The following is a 26,408-nucleotide window of genomic DNA, read 5'->3' on the forward strand; positions in this document are numbered from 1 at the left end:
TTTTTTAATTGATTTTTGTTGGTATTTGATTTAATGTTTGCTTTCATTTAAACCCCCAAAAATGTAATTTCACATTTCATTAATATTATATATCAACAATATAGTAACAATAAATATATACATAATACACAAGTTCATAATTACCTTTTGTTTGTGTGTTGAGGCCTCCAATGCCATGATGATTCCCACTAAGATTTGCCACAACACCCACACCAGTCGATGTGCCTGCTGCACCACCACCACCAGTCATATTGTTGTCTGCATTACTCGCCGCTGGATTATTGCTGCTGCTGCTGTTGGCACCACCAACACTACCATTGCTGTGGTGATTGTGGTTACTTAGGCCAAGAGCACCATTACCACCTGTTGCACTTAAACGTCCATCATAACCATCCATACGTTGTTTTATCGTGGGCATAAGCGATGTCTGCTGCACTGAACCTGCCGCTGTCGACATTGACGATGCCGTTATGGCTGATGTCGATGTTCGTAGCCTGTTGTTGGCACTGTCATCCTCGTGATCCTTTTCCTCATCGGAGACCATTGCATCTTCATCTTCGGTACGATTTTTTGGTTCCCATGTCATTTTGTTCTCTTTCTTGAGACGTCTGCGAGCGTTGGCAAACCATGTTGAGACCTGCGTCAGAGTCATTTTAGTGATTATTGCCAGCATGATCTTCTCGCCTTTGGTCGGATAAGGATTCTTCATGTGTTCGTTCAGCCAGGCTTTTAATGTGGCAGTTGATTCCCGCGTGGCGTTCTTACGACGTGATGCTAAATCATAACTGGCGCCATAACTGCAGGAGTAGACAGTAATGCAACGGTGCAACATAGTGAGTGATTCAGTTTCCAGAGGACGGCAGCGAAAATAAATAATAACAACAAAAATAGGGAGATGAGTGAAAAACAAAACAAATATATACATAAACCAGTGAGCGGAGCAGTATAGTCGGACGGGGCCGACCATATGATACCCTACACAACTACCACGAAAAGCAAACTTTCTGCGTTTCTATATTCTGAGCCTGGGCAATATTTCGTGATATTTGCACCCTTTTTGCAGATTATAGATGAACAACTTCACTTTCTAACCCTGGCATATTTTCCAAAATGTTTTTTCTTGAAGTGAATTTTTACGCCATAAAATAAAAAATGGTCACTTTAGGTTTTTGTTCATTTGACCCTCGGAATATTGACCGATCATCATCTAAACAGCCGCTCTAAGTAGTTGGTCAGATCCCCTTCATCTTGTGAAATATGTGATGTTCTGGTATAATTGCCTCTAGAGCGACTAGAAAATCTAACAAAATTAAAGTTTTCTGTTCATTGCACCCCTTGAATTAAATCTTAACTTCACCGTGTTTGGGCCATAATTGCGGCCTCTGGAGCGACTAGAAAAACTGACAAAACTGTGGCCTGTATCGTGTTTACAAATTATAATGGACAGACGGACGGACGGACGGACACACATGTCTAGATCGACTCAGCTAGTCGAGATATGACGATCGGTATACTTAAAGGTGGGTCTAGGACCAATATTTCGCGGTGTTACAAATATTTGGGGCTGCACAAAGCTATAATACCCTGACAACATAGTTGTGTAGGGTATAAAAATTAAGTTTTCGGTCCACTTCATTCCAAAATTATTATCTGATCATCACCGAAAATTATAGGCGTTGTCCTTGACCATAACTGGAACCTCATGGAACATTTCAAAGCGATCAGCGCTATAGTTCCGCTCTCCAGAGTGATAATGGGTTACTAAATAATATACGGATACCTGTAAATATTTAGGTGTAACTCCCACATCCGAGCACATAAAACAATATAATTGGTATCAATTTAAAGGTCAACCACTCCTCTTGGATATACTATCAATTTTTCGGGTCTATGTCCTTCAGGAGTAAATATATATGCCATAGAATACAAATTTTGTCATTTTTCACACAAAAGTCAGGGTCCATTTGACCAGCTAAATATTGACCGATCTTTATCAAAACATGCATGCTTATTCTCTGGCCCGATACCCTTCTCCATGCAAAAATTCGCGGTGTTTGGGCCATAATTGCGGCCTCTGGAGCGACCAGAAAAACCGACAAAAATTTAGTATTTGGTCCATTTCATCCCCTAAATATTAACCGATCTTTTCCAAAAACAATAGGGGTCTTCATTGGCCAGAACCCATCCTACATGCAAAATTTCGTGAAGATTGGTCCATAACTGTGGCCTGTATCGTGTTTACAAATTATAATGGACAGACGGACGGACGGACGGACGGACGGACGGACACACATGTGTAGATCGACTCAGCTAGTCGAGATATGACGATCGGTATACTTAAAGGTGGGTCTAGGACCAATATTTCGCGGCGTTACAAACATTTGGGGCTGCACAAAGCTATAATACCCTGACAACATAGTTGTGTAGGGTATAAAAATATATTTTTTTCAAAGTTGGCTAACACACTGAAACATTCTTTTCTATCTACAATAAACGGTTGATTTGGTTAGATTCTGTTGCTGTTGCAAGCCATTAACACACAAGTAGGTGGATGGTATTGCATGAAGCAAAACACAGTGTCTAAAGTTGTCTAAATTTCTGTTGTGATTTGTCTTTTGAATAATTGATGTATATTGCATCCACATCATCTATTTCAACCTTGTTGAGTTTTCGCCATGTGGTTCTTATCACAAAAAGCATCTCGATATACACAAGAATACCTGGATTTCTCCCGATCGAACAACTATAAATCAAATTGATCATGTTGTGATAGACGGAAGGCATTCATCCAGTTTTTTAGACGTTCGATCGATCCGAGAAGTGAATATCGATTCGGACCACTACTTTGTAGCAGCCAAAGTTCGCACTTGTCTTAATGTAGCATCAAAGGGACGATCTAACACAACACGAAAACTCCACGTCGAAAAGCTTCAAACAAAACAGGTAGAAGAAGCCTACTCAGCTCAACATACCCAGCTGCTTGACGAAAGCACTCCTTGTTCCGATAATAGAATCGAGTGGGCGACAAACTTCAGCAAAAGCAACATTTGGGTACCAAAGACCATCATCAAGGAACGCGTGGTACGATCAGGAGTGTCATAATGCTACTAACGTGAAAAACGCAGCGTATAGCGTATATCGAGAGAAAAGGAGAAACGTATTTTCAGAGAAAAGAAGAAAGAACAAGAAACGCGTGAGCGTGAGCAAATCGAGAATGAAGTCCGGAAATTTTACCAACGAGTAAAACACCAAACCGAAGGTTTTGGTGCAGGCACATCCTCCTGTAGAGAATAGTGGCTGTGATGATGATATCCCAGAACCAATAAGATATGATGGCATAGAGTGTATACCACCTAGCCAAGATGAGGTCAGAATAGCAATCAATCGGCAGAAGAATAATAAAGCAGCAGATGCGGATGGGTTACCAGCCGAATTATACAAGACTGGTGGTCAGGTGCAGGAGCATGCACCAGATGATTAGTACAATTTGGCAAGATGAATGCATGCCCAATGATTGGAACAGCATCAGCATCCCGTGTCCCGTACACTCAAAGGAGACAGGACGATATATACCAACTATAGAGGAATATCTCTCCCTCCCATCGTGTTCTGTGAACGACTGAAAGCAATGGCCAATGACTTTATTGGACCATACCAATGCGGCTTCAGACCTGACAAATCTACCATTGACCAGCCCTATTCGTTCAGAGTTGTTTAACACTATGTCTGCGTTTGACATTCCTGCAAAATTAATTCGGCTATTCAGGACAGCTTTAAATGACAGAAGATCAGTAGTTAAAGGCGCAAAGGACCTCTCGGAGCCATTTAATACCGAACGAGGATTCAGACAAGGCTACAGTTTATCGTGTGACCTTTTTAACATCATGCTGGAAAAGGTCATACGAGAGGCAAAGGTGAACAGAAGTGACACTCTGTACACAAAACAACACATGTTACACATCTACGCCGATTACATTGAGAGCGGTAACAATTTGCAATTTGCGGACCAACAGTGGAACTTGACCAACAGTGGAGAGTGTTGGTCAACATATGCTACTATGGTCTATGTAAGTAATTTAGAAACAAGGTCACCTGCCGCCAGACCAAACTCAAACTCTACAAAACGCTGATATTACCCGTGTTGTTATATGGATCTGAAGCATGGGTACTTATGCAAGCAGATGAGGCAGCTCTTGGAGTGTTTGAGTGCAAAATTCTCCGAAAGATCTATGGGCCGATGTGCGGTAAATATCGCCGTCGAATGAACATTGAGTTGTAAAATATATCCTCGGGCATCGACATAGTCAGACGTATCGAGCTGCAGCGACTACGTTGGCTAGGTCATGTTGTGAGAATGGATGAGGATTCCCCCACCCAAAAGGCATATAAAAGAGAACCAACTGCTGGAGGTGACACGAATTCGAATATGGTTTTAGAATATGGTCTTTCAAATTGGAAAAATTGCGCACAAGACCGACGCACATGGAAATATTTTTTAGGCTCGGCATATAGAACAAATATTCTGTCACAACCCAGCTAGTTAAGTAAATGGGGTGTTAAATCTTCCTACCAAAAATTGTCGATATCGGTTTACGTTTTTTAAACCAATTGTCTCTAATTTCATTTGTCAGATTTTGATTGAGTGTCAAATCTTCCTACCAAAAATCGGTTTACGAGTTGATTGAGTTAGGTTTGAGATTTTTACCCTATTTTCTCATCGAATTGTCTACATTTTGAATTTCCCGGAAATTATTATTTTCAGAAATTTGTCTACGTCGGTCCTATATTTGATATTGAAAAAAAATTGTTTCTTTGATGCGCCATTTATATGAGATCGAACAAAATTAAATAAATGTGGTGACTATAACTAAATTTGGAGCAATCCTTAGCACTTTAAGTTTCTTAGTTGATAGATAATTGCCTTGCAGCTTATCGCCATTTTGTTATTTTTATGTCCTACATAATTATGCTGTGAGAGTTTTTTTTATATCTACTAAATAATTTAAACACTCTGCAGATATTGTAAATATCTTTGGACCACATGACGTCTATTGTATCCAGGGAACCCACTGACTGTTTTGTATAAGACACATTAGCAAGACAACAATTTAACCTTGTTGTATTTTTTGTTTGTTTTTTTTTCCTGAAGGACTCAATGATGCTGTCTAAAAGTGATATTTTACAGCCCTATAGGTATTTTGTTGGCAATATATTCATCTTTTTTAGGGTTTTGATGTTGATTCATAACTTTATTAAGACACTGCGCCAAGCAATTGATATTTGTGCTATGCTTTCGAACTGTTACGAATATTTTCTGGGACATTGGCGACTGAGTAAGCCACGAAAGCTTTACGGCTTAAGTTCGCAATATACGTAGTATATACAACAATATCAGAATGCCACAATTGCAGTCACACACTTCCACAGTAGACTACCATGGATTTGCGATTTTTATATGGTTTCAGTTTCTGGCCAAAACGTATTATAATGGTCACTATTTTTGACTCAGCAGGTGTTGGTCATTGTGATGGATTTTTTCTGCGCTGTTGCGCTTATTTTGTTTTTGCGTACGTTTCTTTTTCCGTTTTTTCTTTTTTTTGCACTTTTATGTCACTTTGTTGTTATTGTATTTTTGGTGGTCAGTCTGGGGGCACATTTAGATGTCTGATGCACGACTGCCTGCGTTAACTTGGTTTCGTTTTATTTATTTATGTTGTCACAATTGGACTTATATGCTCACATAAGTGGCATGCAACAGCGGGAATAATTAAAACTCAAGTCGAAACGATTTACCCAAAATGAGGCTTAAAAACAAAGCAGGCTATGATTATATTTGTCAAATGGGCATGTTTGCTCCAATAGTGCGGCGTTCATATTTTATTGCTGACAATTTGAGTTGAATAAATTTGTCAAGTCAAAGCTTACGCACCAGGAGTGAATTGACGCTGCATTGCTCTTACGGAAAGGCACTTAACCGTTCAGAAGAAATAAGAAATATGAATGACTTAAAAATGTGTTAAGTTTCCCATACAAATTGTTTTACCATCCAACAGCTAAATGGACAGATATAATAGAGTTTTCTATGATAGATTTCCCCAAATCGCTTTGACAATCTCGAATAATTAAAATATCTAGTGCACACCATGTGGTGCGGCGCATATTTCGATCCAGCAAAATTGTTCTTCTTATTTACTTATTTTAAAGAATTTATTGCATGTATACAAAGTGGTATTCTTACTGATTTTTTATGTTCCCCTTACAACTTATTGAACAAATATATTTGAGATTTTCACTGTAACTTGTGGCAACCCGTGAAAGTACATAGATCCGATATGTCGCATCATTAAAAGCTATATTTCTTCAAATGGTCTCAGACTTATTCTACCCTTTGTATGTTTTCCAAAATTAAAACCTAACTCTCGGCTCTTAAGCTATTTGCCAAATTATTTAATTAAATATTCCAACAAATTCAGGGCGAAAACAAAATTCATGTTAGTTCACACCTTAAATACAATTCAATACATTACGAAAATTCTCCCATAAGTTGACGGAATTTCTTGTTAAAATAAAAAATGACAATCATTTTTCACGTATGTTTTTTTCACATGTGTAGAAAACGGTAATGAATGAATCACCGTCAAAGTGAGTGAGAACAAAACACAATACAACAAAAACTTCGTTTCCATTATTAATCCCATGCCAAGAGCAATTCCAGCTCCAGTTTTCAACTGCCACCTCAATGGTGTCATATAAAAACAAATAAAATAAATCATCCTGACCGAAGTGCCAGTGGCAGAAGCAAGAGAGCAGCATGCAAGCAAAACGATAACGGAAAACAATCTTGCAATATGACGTCATAAACGCAAACATTTCCACTTACGCCCATAGCGAAATACAATTTTATTCGAATAACAAGAATAACGACGATTTGTTACGTTTGTTTGTGCAAAGCATATGTCATGTTAGTTAAAATCACACCAAACGATGAAGCGGTCTAATTAATTTAAGAAACCTTTGCTTTTTGCAAAAAAAAAAGTGCACGGAAAGTACTATATGTAATTTAGAACCATTGATGTTAGTACGAATAAAGATAATGAGTTTCGAGTTTTTATACCCTACACAACTATGTTGTCAGGGTATTATAGCTTTGTGCATCCCCAAAAGTTTGTAACGCCGCGAAATATTGGTCCTAGACCCACCTTTAAGTATAACGATCGTCATATCTCGACTAGCTGAGTCGATCTAGACATGTGTGTCCGTCCGTCCGTCTGTCCATTATAATTTGTAAACACGATACAGGCTACAGTTATGGACCAATCTTCACGAAATTTTGCATGTATTAACCGATCTTTGGAAAAGATCGGTTAATATTAATACTAAATTTTTGTCGGTTTTTCTGGTCGCTCCAGAGGCCGCAATAATGGCTCGAACATCTTGAAATTTTGAATGGAAAGAATAAGCATGCATGTTTTGATAAAGATCGGTCAATATTTAGCGGGTCAAATGGACCCTGACTTTTGTGTGAAAAATGACAAAATTTGTATTCTATAGCGTATATATTTGTCCCTGATGGACATAGACCCGAGAAGTTGATTTTATATCCAAGAGGAGTGGTTGGCCTTTAAATTGATACCATTTATATTGTCGTATGTACTCGGATGTGGGAGTTACATTTAAATATTTACTGGTGCTTACGTACTCAGATATTATTTAGTAACACATTAACACACTAGAGGCGGAAATACAGCGCGGATCGCTTTGAAATTTTTCATGAGGATCCAGGCATGGTCAAGGATAACGCCTATAATTTTCGGTGATGATCAGATAATAATATTGGGATGGGGTGGACCGAAAACTTATTTTTTTTAGTTTTTTTTTTTGAGTCAATATATAGGTCACAATTGAAAGCCGAACATGATAACACAACCTACGGTGAAGGGAATCTGGACAAGTAATTAGAAGGGGTTTACTGAATATTATATATAATATTTTCCATGCTCAGAAAATATGTAACCAAAGAAAGTTAGATTTTCGTGGAAGTTGTGTAGGGTATCATATGGTCGGCCCCGTCCGAATATACTGCTCCGCTCACTGGTTTCATTTTACACCATCGGCCACATCCTTCTTAACGTTAAGTTCGAAGATGGAGACTATCAATTCTAAGACACAATACATTGCATGGTGTTTTCCCAGCAATAGTGGTGAGTTAGTTAATTGCAGTACCCCGTTGATTGTCCTTTAAAGGTCGAAACCAACGCTAAGTGAAAATCTCAATTTATTTAAATCCAACACATTCATTTATTATCCATAAACTTAAGGAGAATAGACCTTTCATTGGAATTTGTCAAACTGTTTTATTTAATGATTATGGCGGCTATGTCCTGAACCATAAAATACAAACATTCACACATGCACTTACCGAAACCTATTTATTTATTTCTTGATTGAGTGACTGGTTTACTGCTGGTATATGTGGAACAAAACAGGGTTAGGCGGAGGACTACAAAACCTGCTTCAGCCAAACAGACATCAAGCTAATACAAATTTAAGTTATTCCGTTTTTCTGTGTAAAAAAATAGGCTAGGTTCAGTTGGGCGACAAAAGTGAACCATGTCACTGTATTTGTAAATATATTGGTATGAATTTTCCTTAAAGGCGCTTTTTTGTATAGATTTAATGATTGATATCGATATGTCACGCAGAAGCGCATGTTGCTAATGGTAGTGCCTGGATTTCCGTTGATTTAAGTCGCAAAGTTTTTTTGTGGGGATTTATTTATTTTTTGTCAATTTGCCAGATATACTTTTAGGCTATAGGTATGTGTGAATACAAACCGATGCGGGTGTTAAATCATTCGCACTTTCAACCAATGGCATTTTGTTCGGTTGAGTATGTGTACTTGGGTGTAATATACAAAATTCGATTTATTGTCATACGACTACACTATGAAAGAAATAATTAGGTATTATTCTTGCAAGTTAATTATAATTATATATACATAAGTAACAAATATATTAAATAAAGTGATTTTATTTTTTGAAATAAGAAAGGTGAGACAAGTTATATTGAATCCTTTATGATAGTTCCACTCATGTGATAATGATATTAAAAAAAAAGTGTAATAATGGTTTAAAGTTTTGGGCCAAGTATTTAACATTTCTCAGCATAACTCAGACCCTGTCGTTCCACTAAGTTTATTCCTCAACGATTTGTTCACTTTGAACGTATATTAAAAATGTAATTAAACTTCTGTATCATGTGATTGATTTAGTTAGTCTTATAAAATGTCCCTATTTACTTTGTTGGCAGTGTCGTTTTGCCCACAACCAACCATAGCCTTATGCAGTGCCTGCTAACCAACGAAAACGATGACCCCTTCCCCCATGAACATAGCGTTACGGCCATAACAAATTTATTTGGCTCTTTACGACTTTGACAAGCAGTTGACAAATGTTTACGTATTACATTTATTTAGACATACCTACACACGTATAAAAAAAAAAGATTGACACAAACAGTTCTACTTTAGACATACATATGTATAGACGGAAAATATACGTTCCTATATAGTATATTTATTTCGTTTTCATTCGCATAATGAAATTAACGTTATTTTGATAATAAATTTTATTTGCCACACTTTTACTGACTAACTTAAGTAGAGGTAATTTTTCACCATAAAACCTCATTGATGGGCTCCATTTCCAATGCATGTGAAAAGTTCTACAAACACAGCTGGGAAAAAAATAATAACATAAACATTTTTTGGATGATTCTTATTTGTTTCGCGGGTATTTTTTGAAGTCAATTGCTCTAAATAATTGATGTATTAAATATATTGAATTCATAATACAGTTTAAAACCAATAAGGAAAATGCCAACATGGAACGGGAATGACGCAGGATAGTAGGTTTTACACAACATGTGTTTTAAAGATTCGCACTTAAAGATTCGCATTAGCGAATGTGGGTAATATTTAAACATGTAATAACATATTTTCTTTATTTTCACAGAAAACTGCATATGCCAGAAAAACTAAATAATCCACACATTAATATCGACCATAAATTGAATTTGAGTACAACTTAGTACCATATTTCATGATTCGAGCTCTAAAGGTTCACCCAAATACAAAATTCTACCATATTTAGTTCCATTATTTCCATAAGTACCTTCCTCAACCATCCCACAAAACTCAAATTCAAATTTCATGATTTCAACTCTCTTGGTTCGCCCACAATTCCAATTGTACTAAATATAGTACACAGTAGAACGAATTTCTAAAACTTCCTACTTAACCAAACCTACACGCGCACAGTGATCCTGAATCCAAGTTTCATGATTCCAGCTCTATCGGTTCACCCACAATTCAAATAGTACCAAATTTAGTACACAGTAGTACCAATTTCCAAAACATTCTACATACCCCAATCCTACCCCCCACACTGATCCTAAATCCAATTTTCAGGATTCCAACTCTATCGGTTCACCCACAATTCAAATTGTACCATATTTAGTACACAGTAGTACGATTTTCTAAAACCTCCTTCTTACCACAAACCTAGACCCCCATAGTGATGATAACCACTCACAATTCAAATTGTACCAAATTTAGTACACAGTAGTACGAATTTCTAAAACTTTTACATATCTTAATCTTACATCTCAACAGTGATACAAATTTCTAATGGATTACCTAAAATTCAAATTTTACCAAATTTAGTACCATTAAGTATTAATTTCTTAAACTGAATCCTGACCCCTTGACTCCAAATGTGACCTTGACTCCGAATTTCATTGTTCCCACTCTATCGGTTCACCGAAATCCAATTATAGTACGATTTAGTTATTTTCGTACACATAAGTAAAAAATTTTAAAAACTACGTTAATATCCCAATCCTACACTCCGACGGTAACGTTTTTTTTTTCAAATTCCAGAATTCCAGCTCGATTTGTATCTTTAAATTAAATTTGTTCCAAATATAGTACCATATAGTACATTTCGTGTACATGAGTACACGCTTTCAAAACCATATCCTTAAATAGACCCAACATCTCAACCTTTATTCGCATTCCAAATTTCAAGTTTTTAGCTTTATTCATTCACATGCTACGAAATTGTACTAAATTTAGTACACTGCAGTACTTTACTGTGTGTGGCCTAGCGTTGTCCTGATGGAACACGACATTTCTCCTGTTGGTCAATTCTGTCCGTTTTCAATCAATAGCTGTCTTCAAACGGTCCAGTGATTGACAGTAGAGACCCAAATTTAGTGTTGGTCCATATGGAAGCTACTCATAATAAATAATCCCTTTCCAGTCCCACCAAACGCATAACTGTTAGTCCTGGTTTGGCCACCGTTTGAGGTGCTTCACCGCTCATTGACCACGATCGTTTCCACACAGGGTTATCGTATGTGATCCATTTCTTATCTCCAGTCACCATCCGTTTTTAAAATGGGTCTATATCATTACGTCTGCGAAATGTCCCCTTCCAGTCCCACTAAACGCATAGCAGAACCTTCCTAACCGTTAGTCCTGGTTTGGCCACCGTTTGAGGTGCTTCACCGCTCTATGACCACGGTCGTTTTCGCAAATTGTTCGATCGATACTTTTTGAGAAATCAATCAGAACAGCCATTTGCCGAAAAAATAATGGATTTCTTTTTCTCCAACCTAATATATTATAAACTAGGAGTTTTCTATAGAAATAAATTAATTAATTTAAATAAAAACCAGTTAGCGGAGCAGTATAGTCGGACGGGGCCGACCATACGATACCCTACACAACTTCCATGAATATCTAACTTTCTGTGGCTCTATATTCTGAGATTTGACAATATTTCGCGATATTTGCACACTTTTGACTGGCTAGAGGTCAGCAAATGTTACTAATTATCAGCACAGCCCCTCTAATTACTTGTCCAAATTCCCTTCACCGTGGGTTGTGTTGTGATGTTCGGCTTTCGACTCGACAAGTACAAATAATTATATTTTTGGTCCACTTCATCCGAAAAATTATTATCTGATCATCACCTAACATTTTAGGCGTTGTCCTTGACCATAACTGGAACCTCATGAAACATTTCAAAGCGATCAGCGCTATATTTCCGCCCTCCAGTGTGGTAATAGCTTACTAAATAATATATGGATACGTAAGCACCTGTAAATATTTAAGTGTAATTCCCGCATCCGAGTACCTACGACAACATAATTGGTATCAATTTAAAGGTCAACCATTCGCGGTGTTTGGGCCATAATTGCGGCCTCTGGAGCGACCAGAAAAACCGACAAAAATTAAGTTTTTGGTCCATTTCATCCCCTAAATATTAACCGATCCTTTCCAAAAACAATAGGGGTCTTCATTGGCCAGAACCCATCCTACATGCAAAATTTCGTGAAGATTGGTCCATAACTGTGGCCTGTATCGTGTTTACAAATTATAATGGACAGACGTACGGACGGACACACATGTCTAGATCGACTCAGCTAGTCGAGATATGACGATCGGTATACTTAAAGGTGGGTCTGGGACAAATATTTCGCGGCGTTACAAACTTTTGGGGCTGCACAAAGCTATAATACCCTGACAACATAGTTGTGTAGGGTATAAAATCTCCAATCGTTCGGGTCTTTTAAATGCGTTTACTATGTCATTGAAGTTTTTTGGTTGGAAGATTTGATACCCAATTAGAGCCAATCATCCATTAAAGATTTTGTAAGGATTTCTTGCATTGTATGTATGTTAACCTCCAAAACTCCGCACTATAAATTTACAGTTATTTTGGTGCAAAAATGTGCTTAAAACTTTCAAATTGCCGAAAATGTTGTGGTAGGATTATTTGGGATCTATATCTAACGTGAATCGGCATTCATATTTTTTTTTTGTGGGAACTTTTTCTACCTAATGAAAATCCGCAATATCAAATTGGAGCCAATTCGGTTAAAAACGTGCATAAAATCCCGAAAATACGGAAAAATTCATTATGGGTATTAGTACATTAAGAACCCAGAAGGGCATATTCGTTTATCAGTGTGTTCATAGCAAGATATTAGAAAAATGACGATATACGAATAGCGACATTTTTTAACTTCATAACTCAAAAACTTGACTTATGATGAATTTGTCCTTCAGAGTAGGAATTATTATTATATATTTTGTCGTTTGTCCATCCTTCCAGTGCATAATAATAATTTATGACCAAAAACGGTTCATAACCAAAAAAATAAATGTGTCTTCCTCGCGCAGAACCCAAATCGATTCGGAATGGAATTGAACCTTAGTCTATAATTTGATCAAAGCGACGTAGAATGTATCATTTACATGAAATCTGACGGAATTATAACTGGGAACTATATAAGTATAGATCGATTTAAACCAAACCCCCTTCATACGTTTTTACCTTAAGATCACAAAAGGCAGCTTCAAAGATTGAGGCAGACTTCTTTTCAATCTATATATGTTAGGAAAGTTCTTTATATTTTTCTTTTATTTATTTTTTTTTTTGTAAAAATCTGAAACCCATTGAAGTGCAAATTCAAATTACAGACCTTCAAAACTAGTTCATAATCTTATCAAATTCTCTTAAAGTTTTGCTTTAAATTTTATTACAAAGTTTAACTCCAAATAAATGAACTGCATATAAATCTGCTTACAAACACATGGCATACCATTGGGAGAAATATTTGCTTATTTCTACATATTTACATGCCTCCAAAGGGGTATTAACAACAAATATCCTTTTCATTGTTTGCGACAACAACAACAACAACAGAAAATACTTCATTTCAACAAACTCTATTACACAGGAAAGATATCCTTCGGCACTAATACCCATACAAAGTGGGAGGAATAACAAAAAATCTGATTGATGATAAAAAGAAAACGCAAAGATGAAGATAAACGCTGCAATCTGTTTTGAAGCGACACATCATTCATTTATTCAAGGCCCAAAACCACCAATTGAGGCAGCTGGCAAAAGGGAATCGAATAGAAAATGAAGACGGAATGAAAAGATATTACTTATGCATACGATGAAAAAAGCCAACAACAACACCAACAACGAAATCCTTAAAATAAAACAAGCAAAAAAATGGCAAACGACAAGGAAACGGAAACGTATTGGAGGTGTAAAACATTTAATAGACTCTTATGGATTTCATGACGTTTCGCAAGGGGAGAAAAACTGATAAATCACATATTTTCGCTGATCAAATCAATCTAATTGACATTACTCAAATTGATGGCTTAACTCCAGCAAGTGAAATATATATGGATGTATGTGTGTGGGCATGGTACAATTTTATGGATGCCAGTTGGGGTGCGGAGAGTTGAATGAATACAAGTTAATGCTTGGGAATAGCTGTGATTTAAATGAGAACCACCAAACAGACGGTGAATGATTGCTAAAGTTTCACCATTGTCTGCATATTGTTGCTGAGGTTGGTGTTGTTGTTGTAGTTTCGATTTGAGTGATGCGGAGATGCGAAATTGTATTTCAGCATTAACGAATGAAATGGGGAGCGAATACGCAAAAGAGCTCGCACATATTTCAATATAAAATACGAGTTGGTGGAAAATATTTACGCACCACCAACCAACACACCAACATTCCCAGAAGCAAGGCCCAAAACCATAGACTCACACAAATACACCATGATTTATTTCATTGATGAGCCACCCACTTGGTTGGTTTAAAATGAATGACAGGCCGTTCGGTTGGTTGGTTGGCTGGCTGGTTGAATGTTTGGTTGGTGGCATCATCAGCAACAATTCACGGCACAGCTATGAAATGTTGAAACACAAGTGAATTTAAATTGAAATGCAAATGCCAGAAATACTGGCACATCGCCATTCCATCCGATGCCATGCCGCACAGCACCATCATTTTTAAATGAGCCCCATAAACTCTGTTCGTTTGTTGCATCCACACAAAAGTACATATGGATGTACATAGATTATTTTTTTTTCGTAAGAATGCGAATAACGCTGCTTAAGTGCATAGTCTCACGTATTTGCAACGCAGCAATTGAAATAAGAGTTAGTCTTACATTAGGACACATATTCTATAAAAAAGTATATATAGCTATACTTTAAAACTTCTATAAAACCGAATTATATTCTTATTTAAAGTAAGACAAAATATCGTACGTGTAGCATCACCATAAACCCTACGAATCGAAATGTGTTAAAAATTGTAGGTAGGTTCCATTGCCTTTATCTATGTTATGAAATAAAGTGTCAAGTTTAAATGTAGAGTTTGAAGATCTGAGAGGACCGATTTTATGACATCCTCCGCCACTTTTGGTATACACAGAGGACCTCTAAAGACAAACGTTGGGTTAGTGGTGCACAATGAGCGTAAAATCATACGAACAATTATATATGTGAGATATATATAGATCCGAACCGATTTAAACAAAACGTAATAAACACGATTCTGGCCTTAACCCGAGCTGTGTTAGCGTGACCATATGGTCACACTCATAAGACGATCAATAAAACATCTAAAACAACCTTTATATAGTGGTACACAATGAGCGTAAAATCATACGAACAATTATATATATATATATAGATCCGAACCGATTTAAACAAAACATAATAAACACGATTCTGGCCTTAACCCGAGCTGTGTTAGGTGACCATATGGTCGCACTCATAAGACGATCAATAAAACATCTAAAAACACCTTTATATATAGTCATATAGTCACAGCCCAAAAAATGATCCTGTCGATTATCCTGATAAGAAAAAATGATACAAATCAAATTTTTGGATTCAGTGACCGACAATCTAGAGACACTGAAATTCGAAAAAAAATAATTTCAGCACTACTCGAGTTATTTCGGTTCGTTGTGAAAAAATTTCGTCTCAATCGCACAAAACTGTTGGTGTTTAGCGCACCATTTACAAGAAATCGTAAATAATATATGGGAACTATATCTAAATCTGAACCAATTTCCACAAAAATATATGACAGACCATTTCGATACGCTGTTACAAATTACATGTTAATCGAACAAACTTAGGATCATTGGTGCACCATTTACAAAGAAAAACTTGATTCACGACAAAAAAAAAAATAGATATATTGTTGATTCGAAACACTTCATCCTTAAATTATTATCTGATCATCACCGAAATTTATAGGTTTTGTCCTTGACCATAACTGGGACCTTATGGAACATTTCAAAGCGACCAGCGGCATATTTCCGCCCCCAAATGTGATAATGGGTACTAAATAATATCTGAATACGAAAGCACCTGTAAATATTTAAGGGTAACTCCCACATCCGAGTATATACGACAAAATAATTGGTATCGCCCTCCGCAGCCACCAAAGAACCAACAAAAATTAAGTATTTGGTCCACTGCCTCCCCTAAATATTAACCGATCTTTATGTATCGTGTTTACAAATTATAATGGACAGACTATGGACAGCCCGACGGACATGGCTAAATAGGACGATCGGTATACTTAATGGTGGGTCTAGAACCAATATTTCTTGGGGCTACACAAATCTATAATACCCTGATAACATAATTACGTAAGGTATAAAAAATATATATATCAGTTGAGATATGATTTATTTAAAATTTTTGAGCACCAGAATATTTTTTAGAGGAACTGTGTAAAAAATTGCACGATTAGAGGGTTTTAGTATATACTAGAGGAGTTGTTGACCTTTCAAATTGATATAATTGGTATCAATTTGTTGTATATACTCGGATGTGGGATTTATATATGTTATGTTCATACGTGTATATGTTATGTTATACGGCATGTAAGCAGGAGCTAAAATTCGACCATAAAACTGTTTTATACCATCTACACAAAGCTGGATTGATGTTTGGGTGCCACACCAATTCGAATATTGTTGTATATACGGATGGTGACTGGGATGAAATGGCCGATAACCCTATGTGTGGCCAATGTGTGGAGAAGCACCTCAAACGGTGGCCAAACCAGTACTAACGGCCAGGAAGGTTCTGCTATGCATTTGGTGGGACTGGAAGGGGATTATTTATTATGAGTTGCTTTCATATGGCCAAACGCTAAATTCTGATCTCTACTGTCAACAACTGACTTGAAACAGGCAGAATTGGAGAGGTGTCGTGTTCCACGAGGACAACGCTAGGCTACACACATCAACAGTGACTCGACAGAAACTTCGGGAACTTGGTTGGGAAGTTTTAATGCATCCGCCATACAGTCCGAACTTGGCACCAAGCGATTATCATATTTTTCTTGCATCGCAAAATTTTCTTTAATGAAGAAATTCAGATTGTGAAAATCGACTACTAGAGTTTTTTGCAAATAGAGGGCAGGACTTTTATGAGAGAGGCATTATGAAGTTACCTTTAAAATTGCAACAAATCATACAATAATACAATCGGTCACACAGCCAAGGTGCATATTTGGCCCAAACCGGACATTCCGAAGCATGTTAAATAACGTCCAATAGCTCATATACAATTTCTTCTTCTCCAACCTAATATATTACCTAAAAATATTGGAAATTTCTGTAAAATGCCATATGGTAGGCACATTTGTCATATGATATTCACTATGCCTATTAAACTCCAGTAAAAACGGCGTTCGGCTTCGATTTCTCTAGATTTCAAATATATTAGCCTAGACTACCAAATTAACTGTAATTTTTACCATATAATATAAAATTAAATGTTGTTTTATGTGAGGTGCCCAATCTGGTACGTTATGAAAAAATTTCATCGCAATCGGATAAATTTTTGTTATTTGATGTATGACTTACATAAAGAGTGGATGAATATATTATATATATATTTTTCTTTTTTTTTTTTGCAAAACTTAGATCATTAACCTCGACTCGAAAGAGTATCAATAATCACTTAAAATTACATTCAAATTAAATTCAAATGATCACTGCCCTTATAAGGCAAAATTCAAATAACAAAAATTAATTTCAGCTGAGCACGGCTAGGGCTCGAACTTCGGTCCTCGGAGCAACACAAATGTTACCAGACCACTTAACGTTCTGAGACATCAACACACTTCCAAAACGGTTGCGTAAAAACATGCGTATACCATGAAAGCAATTATAGGTGTGTGGTTTAATTATCTATCGCTACAACAAAAATCTGCTTTGAAGAGGACTGTTCCTAGAATGAAGACAAATGTCGAACTTTGCCAAATTTGAATTTAATTCGCATATGCAAGTTTCGCATCAGGGCGGAATAAATACAAGTTATCAACATACGACCTTTGTAAAGCCACATAGCCCAATATGCTTGATGAGCCGCTTAACCAACGACGAAACGCGTCGCATAATGGTGGGTACGTAGGTTCTTCACATGGCTTTCCTTTTCATTGCAAAACTCAGATCATTAAGCTCGACTCGAAAGAGTATAAATGATCTCTTCGGCATGTTAACATATAAATTATAAAAAAAAGTCCATTCTACAGTTGCAATTCCATTAAATTTAAAATTTTGTTATTAAATTTTACAAAATCTGCCGTTACCAATGACATATCTGCTACTTAAGTTTTGGCTGACACTTGTGCAGTGGCGGCAAGCGATTGTTGCACAACAATTCCCCAAATGCCATGTTGTCCTGTAATACCACTTTAGTGAACATCCCCAACGTTGCCATTATCAGTACTGTTGTATTTGGCTATGACGATGTCGGGAGTCTAACACACATACGCACACACAGTATATACATACAATTTAAAGTACGTATACTTTACAGAGGACAAAGCGCAACAAAAGGATTAAATAAATTATGTTTCAACTTAATTTTGGCGCATTTCCATACCGTCCGACAACGGTTGAGAAGGACTACAGCGACGACAATGTCATCTCCTTCATCATCAACAAACCGTATCTGGTAATGTATCAGTTGGTCTGGTGTAATACTGCATGGGTATGTGTTTGTGTCCGTATAGTGTGGAGCTTTAGCATAACTGTGATTTTATTCAATTTATTTTAGTGTAAACCATTGCATTCGTGTGGCTGTGCAGTGTTATGTCTGTGAAGTCTCTCTGTGTACACATCCACTTTGCTATGACATTCTTCCGGTTGGTTTGCTGTTGCATGGTGTCGTTTTGGTGTCCTTCTGTAGTAGCATTGTGGTGATATACCAATATTTACACCACTTACATGAGCTAGACAAGTGTAAGCTCTGTATGTGTACACATGTGCAGTGTTTGAGGTATTGTTGTGTGTGTATTTTTACTTCAAATTCTATGGGGATAGATTTATTTGAGATTTTTGTACTGGTCTAATGTATTATTTCGAATGGTTTTGAAAATGGGAATAATATGGACCAAAATTGTCAATTGGACTATTCGACAAAGTTTTTTAAACCCCAAGAACCTGGAATTTCAAATTACATGGAAACTCGGAAATTATATTGATAGGAAAATCGATCTATATAGGTCCAGATAATTCACAATATTGGTCAATATATTGAGAATTTTCTGCGAAGAAGAACCTCTAATGTTAACCTGGGCATTGACAATTTTCTAAAATGTCAAAATGAACCTAAAATTTTGTTGTGGACATTTTTTTACTTATTTTTTAAAACATTTACATATATACCACAGCTACTATGATTAACAATTTTCTATGTGGTAAATTTTAAAAAGCTTTTTTATCTTGAAATTTAATAAACTAGTGTTAATAAACCTGATCCCTATTAAATCCTCCAATAACAAAAAATTACATTTTCTTCATTTGGAATATGCAAGCTCGCGAATATTTTTCAGGACTGCCCTATGTCCTCGATATCTTCCCGAATTTCATATTTAAGGACTTGAATCGACCCTGGACCTTACTTTCAGGTTGCCAAGAAGAATAAAATCACAAGCTGTTAAATCACAATCCAGATCTCGAAAGCCAATTGTGATCACCTCACTTTTCCTCCTATAATCTCTGGTTGAAGTGGATTTCCAAGAAATTTAAGGCGTACCCTCCGAATTGGAAATGGACTTCTTCAGTCAATATGGAATTCCGGTAAACCTTCAAGCATTTCATGGACTATGCATTGCCAGCAGAACCGTCGCAATAAAATCCTTTTCGGAATCTCATTTGTTGTAATAAATTGACCATGGCTGTCTTCTGGCGACTACACATTATTGTCATCAGTCACATTTCTGTTTATTTACGAAATAATCAAAAGGATATGAGTCAGATTTGTTTATGTATTCAAACATGTACCCATTCCTAGAACAGGAGCATATACGATATAGTACGAGATGTACCATTTGTCTTGATTGGATAGATGTGTATTAAGCCCATTGTGTAACTGGCATGCGCTTGAAGCAATACATGTGTAACACTGTACATACATACATGTCAACTATGTACAATCATTGCTATTATGTTGATGGGAGAAATCCTCAGGCTACAGAAAGGCATTGAGGAACTGTGAAATACACGTTCGCAACTTATCTCTGTTCCTTGTTATGTCATTAAAAATGGATAACCAAACTTAGTAGAACCAAAACAAGAGAGTATCATAAACGATAAAAACGCAAATATCTGGCTTTGTTGAAGTACATTAAAAACAATGTCATCACAGATTTGTAAGGATCTTGCATTGAATAATCCTACAACTGTTTTTTGGTCCAAAACTGCAAACCGAAAAAAACGAAAATCTGTAACATTTCGCTTTCAAAATGCTTTGACTTAATACAAAAAAAAAAAAAAAGAACTGCAATAAAAATCGCAAAAAAACACGGACTTCAGTTTTTCCAACACTTCATGTCGGTTTTTATTACAGAGAACACAATATTCATTTGTAAACATTCATATATGGCCATGTTTATTCTTCTATGTGTACAAAAGCAATAAAATGCTGATTTCATACACTTCCATAACAATATTCATATCCAACGCCACAGAAAAAACTATAACAATTTCCCCAGTTACAACATTCGCACACACACACACACTCGTACGCCAACAATATTGTTGTTGCAACCGCACACAAATGTTGTTAAACACAGATACTGACTACATTTATTGTTGCATATAGTTGGATTCTGACTACTGAAAAAAAGGAATGTATAAATACAGTTGAAGTTATCCAGTGTGGATCTAGACAAAGCGGAGAAGGAAATGTGAACAAATTAAAATTGTTTTGAGGCAAACCAAACAAATAGTTTTATAATCGGTATGCTACTATCAAATCAGCGAATTGCTTATTATCTCAAATGATGTTTCTTTTTCTCAGTGGCAATTTTAAATTACTAAAAGAAGAAAACAAATCTTATGTCCTGCCGGGATCCTATTTGTGAATATAATTTTACAATAATTATAAATGTTAGTCTATCCACGCCATATTGCTAAAAGACTGCACAGACTTCCCTATTACCGAAAAAGAGACAGGTCTAAGGATACGTGAAAACATTTACCATGTATATTTCAATGAGCCCATTTTAAACATTTCTAAAACATTAAAAATATGCAAACTATACAGAACCTTTATATGGGGGCTATGTCCATACATATAACTATAAAATGTTGTGTGTTTACCCTACACCCCATGTTTCTTTGGACCAAATCCGTTTCTGTCTATTTATAAATGTCTGTCAGTCTGTCGGTCTGGCCGGCTAGTGCACACGACAACTTTCTAATTTCGAATTACGGGTCTGAAATGGGCTATGCCCAAACCTTGATAATTCTGAGTATATATGCATTTCAGAACCCGTAATTCGAAATTAGAAAGTTATCGTGTGCACTAGCCGGCCAGACAGACTGACAGACATTTGTAAATAGACTGAAACGGATTTGGTCCAAAGAAACATAGGGTGTAAAGCCAATATTTCGATTAGGCACATTTTTTTCCTTATCCAAGTCTATATACCCTCATAAGACATAAGGCTGAAGGAGAACGATTTTATTCGCCCGGAAATATTGTACCACACTGTGGTACAGGGTATTATGTCTTTGTGCATATGTTTGTAACAGGCAAAAGGGAACGAGATAGACACATGGTTCCTTTTGAGAATATGCATAGAATCACTTTTTAAGTCGATTTATGCATGTCCGTCCGTCCGTCTGTAGATGTTAAATTGTAAACCAGTGAGCAAAAAAGCAGTACTTCAGTTTTTCAACACGGGGCCGACCATACGATACCCTACACAACTACCACGAACTCTAACTTTCTGAGGATGTTTATTCCGAGTCGCCCCCTCTTGTCCGATTAGAGGTTAATAACTTATCTTCCTTACTTTTTTCGAATATTCAGTACAGTCCTTCTAATTACTTGTACAGATTCCCTTCAACCTGAGTTGTGTTGTGATGTTGTGATTTTCGGATTATACTCTACTCGAAAACACACAAAAAATTATGTTTTCGGTCCATATCATCCCAAAATTTTAATCTGATCATCACCGAAAATTGTAGGCGTTGTTCTTGACCATAACTGGAACTTCATGAAAAATTTCAAAGCCATCATCGCGATATTTCTCCCTCTAATGTGGTAATGGGTTACTAAATAATATCTGAATACGTAAGCACCTGTAAATATTTGACTGTAACTCCCACATCTGAGTAGATACATCACTATATTTGGTATCAATTTAAACGCCAACCACTCCTCTTGGATATGCTATCAACTCCTGGGGTCTACATCCACCAGGAGTAAATATATATGTCATAGAATTCAAATTTTGTCATTTTTCACACAAAAGTCAGGGTCCATTTGACCCGCTAAATATTGACCGATCTTTATCAAAACATGCATGCTTATTCTCTGGCCCGATCCCCTTCTCCATGCAAAAATTCGCGGTGTTTGGGCCATAATTGCGGCCTCTGGAGCGACCAGAAAAACCGACAAAAATTTGTATTTGGTCCATTTCATCCCCTAAATATTAACTGATCTTTTCCAAAAACAATAGGGGTCTTCATTGGCCAGAACCCATCCTACATGCAAAATTTCGTGAAGATTGGTCCATAACTGTGGCCTGTATCGTGTTTACAAATTATAATGGACAGACGGACGGACGGACGGACGGACGGACGGACACACATGTCTAGATCGACTCAGCTAGTCGAGATATGACGATCGGTATACTTAAAGGTGGGTCTAGGACCAATATTTCGCGGCGTTACAAACATTTGGGGCTGCACAAAGCTATAATACCCTGACAACATAGTTGTGTAGGGTATAACAAAGTACAGGTCGCATTTATAATCCAATTTGGATGAAATTTGGCACAAGTCACTTATTTGGCCCAAGGACGAACCCTATTGAAATTGGGAAAAATCGGTTCAGATTTAGATATAGCTCCCATATATATTTTCGTCCGATTTAAGGTAAATGGGACACCAAAGTCCCTATATATCTTTCGATTTGCACAAAATTTGCACATAGTAGTGAATTAGGTCCAGAATGATGTGTGCCAAGTTTCGAGAAAATCGGTTCAGATTTAGATATAGCTCCCATATATAGGTTTGTACGATTTAAGGTGAATGGTGCACCAAAGTCCTTATATATCTTCCGATTTGCGTGTACTGAATTGAGTGTTGAATGATATGTGCTGATTCCATCTAATGAATATACCCAAAGTGGTGAAGGGTATCATATAGTCGGCCCCGACCGACTTTACTACTTTACTTACTGGTTTTTATATATCGCTTGCATAACGTGAAAAGGCAATAAGATCGTTTTACAGAAATGCTAAAGTAAAAACACATCGATTAAAAAAAAAACTAGTGAGAGGAACAGTAAAGTCGGACGGGTCCTACACAACCAATCAAAATTTCTGCGGATGTTTATTCCTGGCGTGAGTAGTATTTCATGATATTTTCACCATCTTCCTGAGTAGAGGTCAACAGCAAGTCTTCCTTACACTTACAAATTTCCCGAATATTACTAATATTCATTACAGCCCTTCTAATTACTTGCCCAGATTCCCTTCACCGTGGGTTGTATTGTGATGTTCGGCTTATTATTGTGGCCTATAGATCGACTCGAAAAAAATCGATTCAAGATTATTATCTAATCATCACCGAAAATTATAGACGTTGTTCTTGCTATAACTGGGACCTCATGGAAAATTTTAAAGCGATCAGAGCGATAATTCCGTCCTCTAGTGTAGTAGTGGATTACTAAATAATAACTGAATACGTTGAAATCTGTAAATATATAAGTGTAACTCCCACACCCGAGCACATACCGCAATAAGATTGGTATCAATTTAAAGGTCAATCATTCCTCTGTGATATACTGTCAACCCCCCGGTATATGTCCTTCAGAAGTAAATATATACGCCATACAATAATTTTCCACACAAAAGTCAAGTTCCATTTGACCCGGTAAATACTGACCTATCTTTATCAAAACCGGCATGCTTATTCTTTGGCCAGATCCCCTTCTCCATGTAAAATTTAACGATATTCGGGTCATAATTGGGTACAAATTATGGGGGTCTTTATTGGCCAGAACCGGTCCTAAGTGTCATATCTCATAATTGTGGTCTGTTTATAAATTATAATGGACAGACGGCCAGACGGACACACATTTCTAGATCGACTCAGCCAGTCGAGATATGATCGGTATACTTAAAGGTGAGTCTAGGACCAATATTTCGCGGCGTTACAAACTCTTGGGGGACTTATAGCCTTTTACACGTTAAGCCAACAATATGTGTTATATGTAAAAGATCAGCCTATTTTCACTATTGCGAAATATTTACTAAGGGTATTGACTTGAAAATTATTTGTCCTTAATATGTTGAAAGTCTACGTTATTTTGATATATAAATCCCGTAACATCTGAAGCAAATATATATATATATATTCGAAGACACCTTTGGTGAAGATTTTTGCTAAAAACAGATCATATCGCTCCACGAGTTTCTATTCCTTACGATTTTAAATATTTCAATGTTTTGCAATAGTTTTGATAATTTGACAGATATTTACAGACAAGAATATTTCACCACTGGAATGTTTCAATATTAGTTCATATTTCCCATATTTCCATGATTTGCAGTGGATAGCTGACCTCCCCGTAAATGACTTTTAATATAGTTATTCTTCAATTGTCAAAGGCTTGGGCCCACATCAACATAAATAAAACTTAATTCCGATCAATAAAAAATAGAAGTTATCGTTTTCGGTTAACTTTGTAAGATTATCCAGAACTTTGTGGGTCATAGCTTCCAATGTGGTGGAGGAAACCCGAAATGGTATAGTAACATGTGAAGTTAAGATTATATGTTAGATACACATATCATAGGAAATATATCCTTCATAGCCTGTATATTACAATTAAGCTCCTCTGGCAAAATCTTAAACAGTTAAGTACAAACAATTTCCGAAGCTGAATACTTAATTTCAATATTTGAAATATTTTTTACAAACGAAAAGAAAGTTCTGCTCCCTTGGGTAAAACTTCGAAAATGAAACCACTAAAACACCAAATCCTGTTCGGATTGTTTTATTGTAACGTTGTTTTGGAATCCACAATCCACGGTTTTGTAAAACATTTTGTTAATTTTGTTTTAGTTTCCTGAACAAACATCTATATGTATGTACGTAGTATATATTCAGGCTTAAGTAGCATTCCTTTTTGGATTTTTTTTTGTTTTGTTTGTATTTTTTCTGTTTTTTTGTTTTTATCTCCTAGTCCTGCGGTTGGTGGTTGTATTCTGCCACGATTGCCAAGTTGTTGTACATTAATTTACATAGTTTCTAGAGCAAAGTATCCATGGTCGTAAAATGTTGCAAGTCGGTATTAAATCCTTATTTTACATGAGCTTTTGTATGCCATTGTCTGGCATTGTACGCTTTAAAAAAGTGGCCATTACAATCAGAAACATATGTAGTCCGATACTGAAGAGGTGCGTTTTGCAAATTGAGGGTATATTTTTATTATGTGAGAATCTATATATCGTATATAATTCATGTTATAAAGCGGTACGAAAATATATATTTTTATATTTCTGACAATTCTTGTGGATTTTTGTTTTGGCTCTAGGTCAATTGAAAAACTCGTTGTTTATGTTTTTCTTTTTTGTCAACAGTTTAGCATAGACGGTGATGAAAATCGGTTGCTTTTCTCATAAAATATTTCCCTGAAGATGACTGCCGAAGACAGTCGAAATATTGGAAAATAAAAATAAACAAAAAAGAAAAAGAAAAACATAAACAACGAGTTTTTCAATTGACCTAGAGCCAAAACAAAAATCCATAAGAATTAACATATCACAGGTCAACAATAACAACAACAACATTTCTGACAATAACTGAAATATTTTTCGGCCTTATGGCGAAAAGAATGTGCCTCGTCGAAATATTGGTATTAGACCCCATCTTTCATTAGGAGTCGATTTACAAATTTTCGTTCGTCACTCTGACCGTTTGGTTCGCACGATTACTCTGGAAGGGAGTAACCGATTTCAACCACA

General features: G+C 36.4%; 1 protein-coding gene across 1 annotated transcript in view; it reads right to left on the reverse strand.

Moving 5' to 3' along the window:
• Positions 1-246: 246 nt before the first annotated feature.
• Positions 247-26,408, reverse strand: part of LOC133324021 (homeobox protein caupolican-like) — a gene marked incomplete at its 5' end in the record, with an annotated part of 40,567 nt that continues 14,405 nt past the window's right edge. Inside the window, 2 exons of the mRNA XM_061532911.1 lie at positions 247-311; positions 361-797. Of these exons, the coding sequence (XP_061388895.1) occupies positions 247-311; positions 361-797 (502 nt within the window). The remainder of the gene's footprint in view (positions 312-360; positions 798-26,408) is intronic.

Source organism: Musca vetustissima, unplaced genomic scaffold, assembly GCF_032173495.1.
Source record: "Musca vetustissima isolate MV318-11 ecotype Yass unplaced genomic scaffold, APGP_CSIRO_Mvet_v1 utg19172, whole genome shotgun sequence".
NCBI lineage: Eukaryota > Metazoa > Arthropoda > Insecta > Diptera > Muscidae > Musca > Musca vetustissima.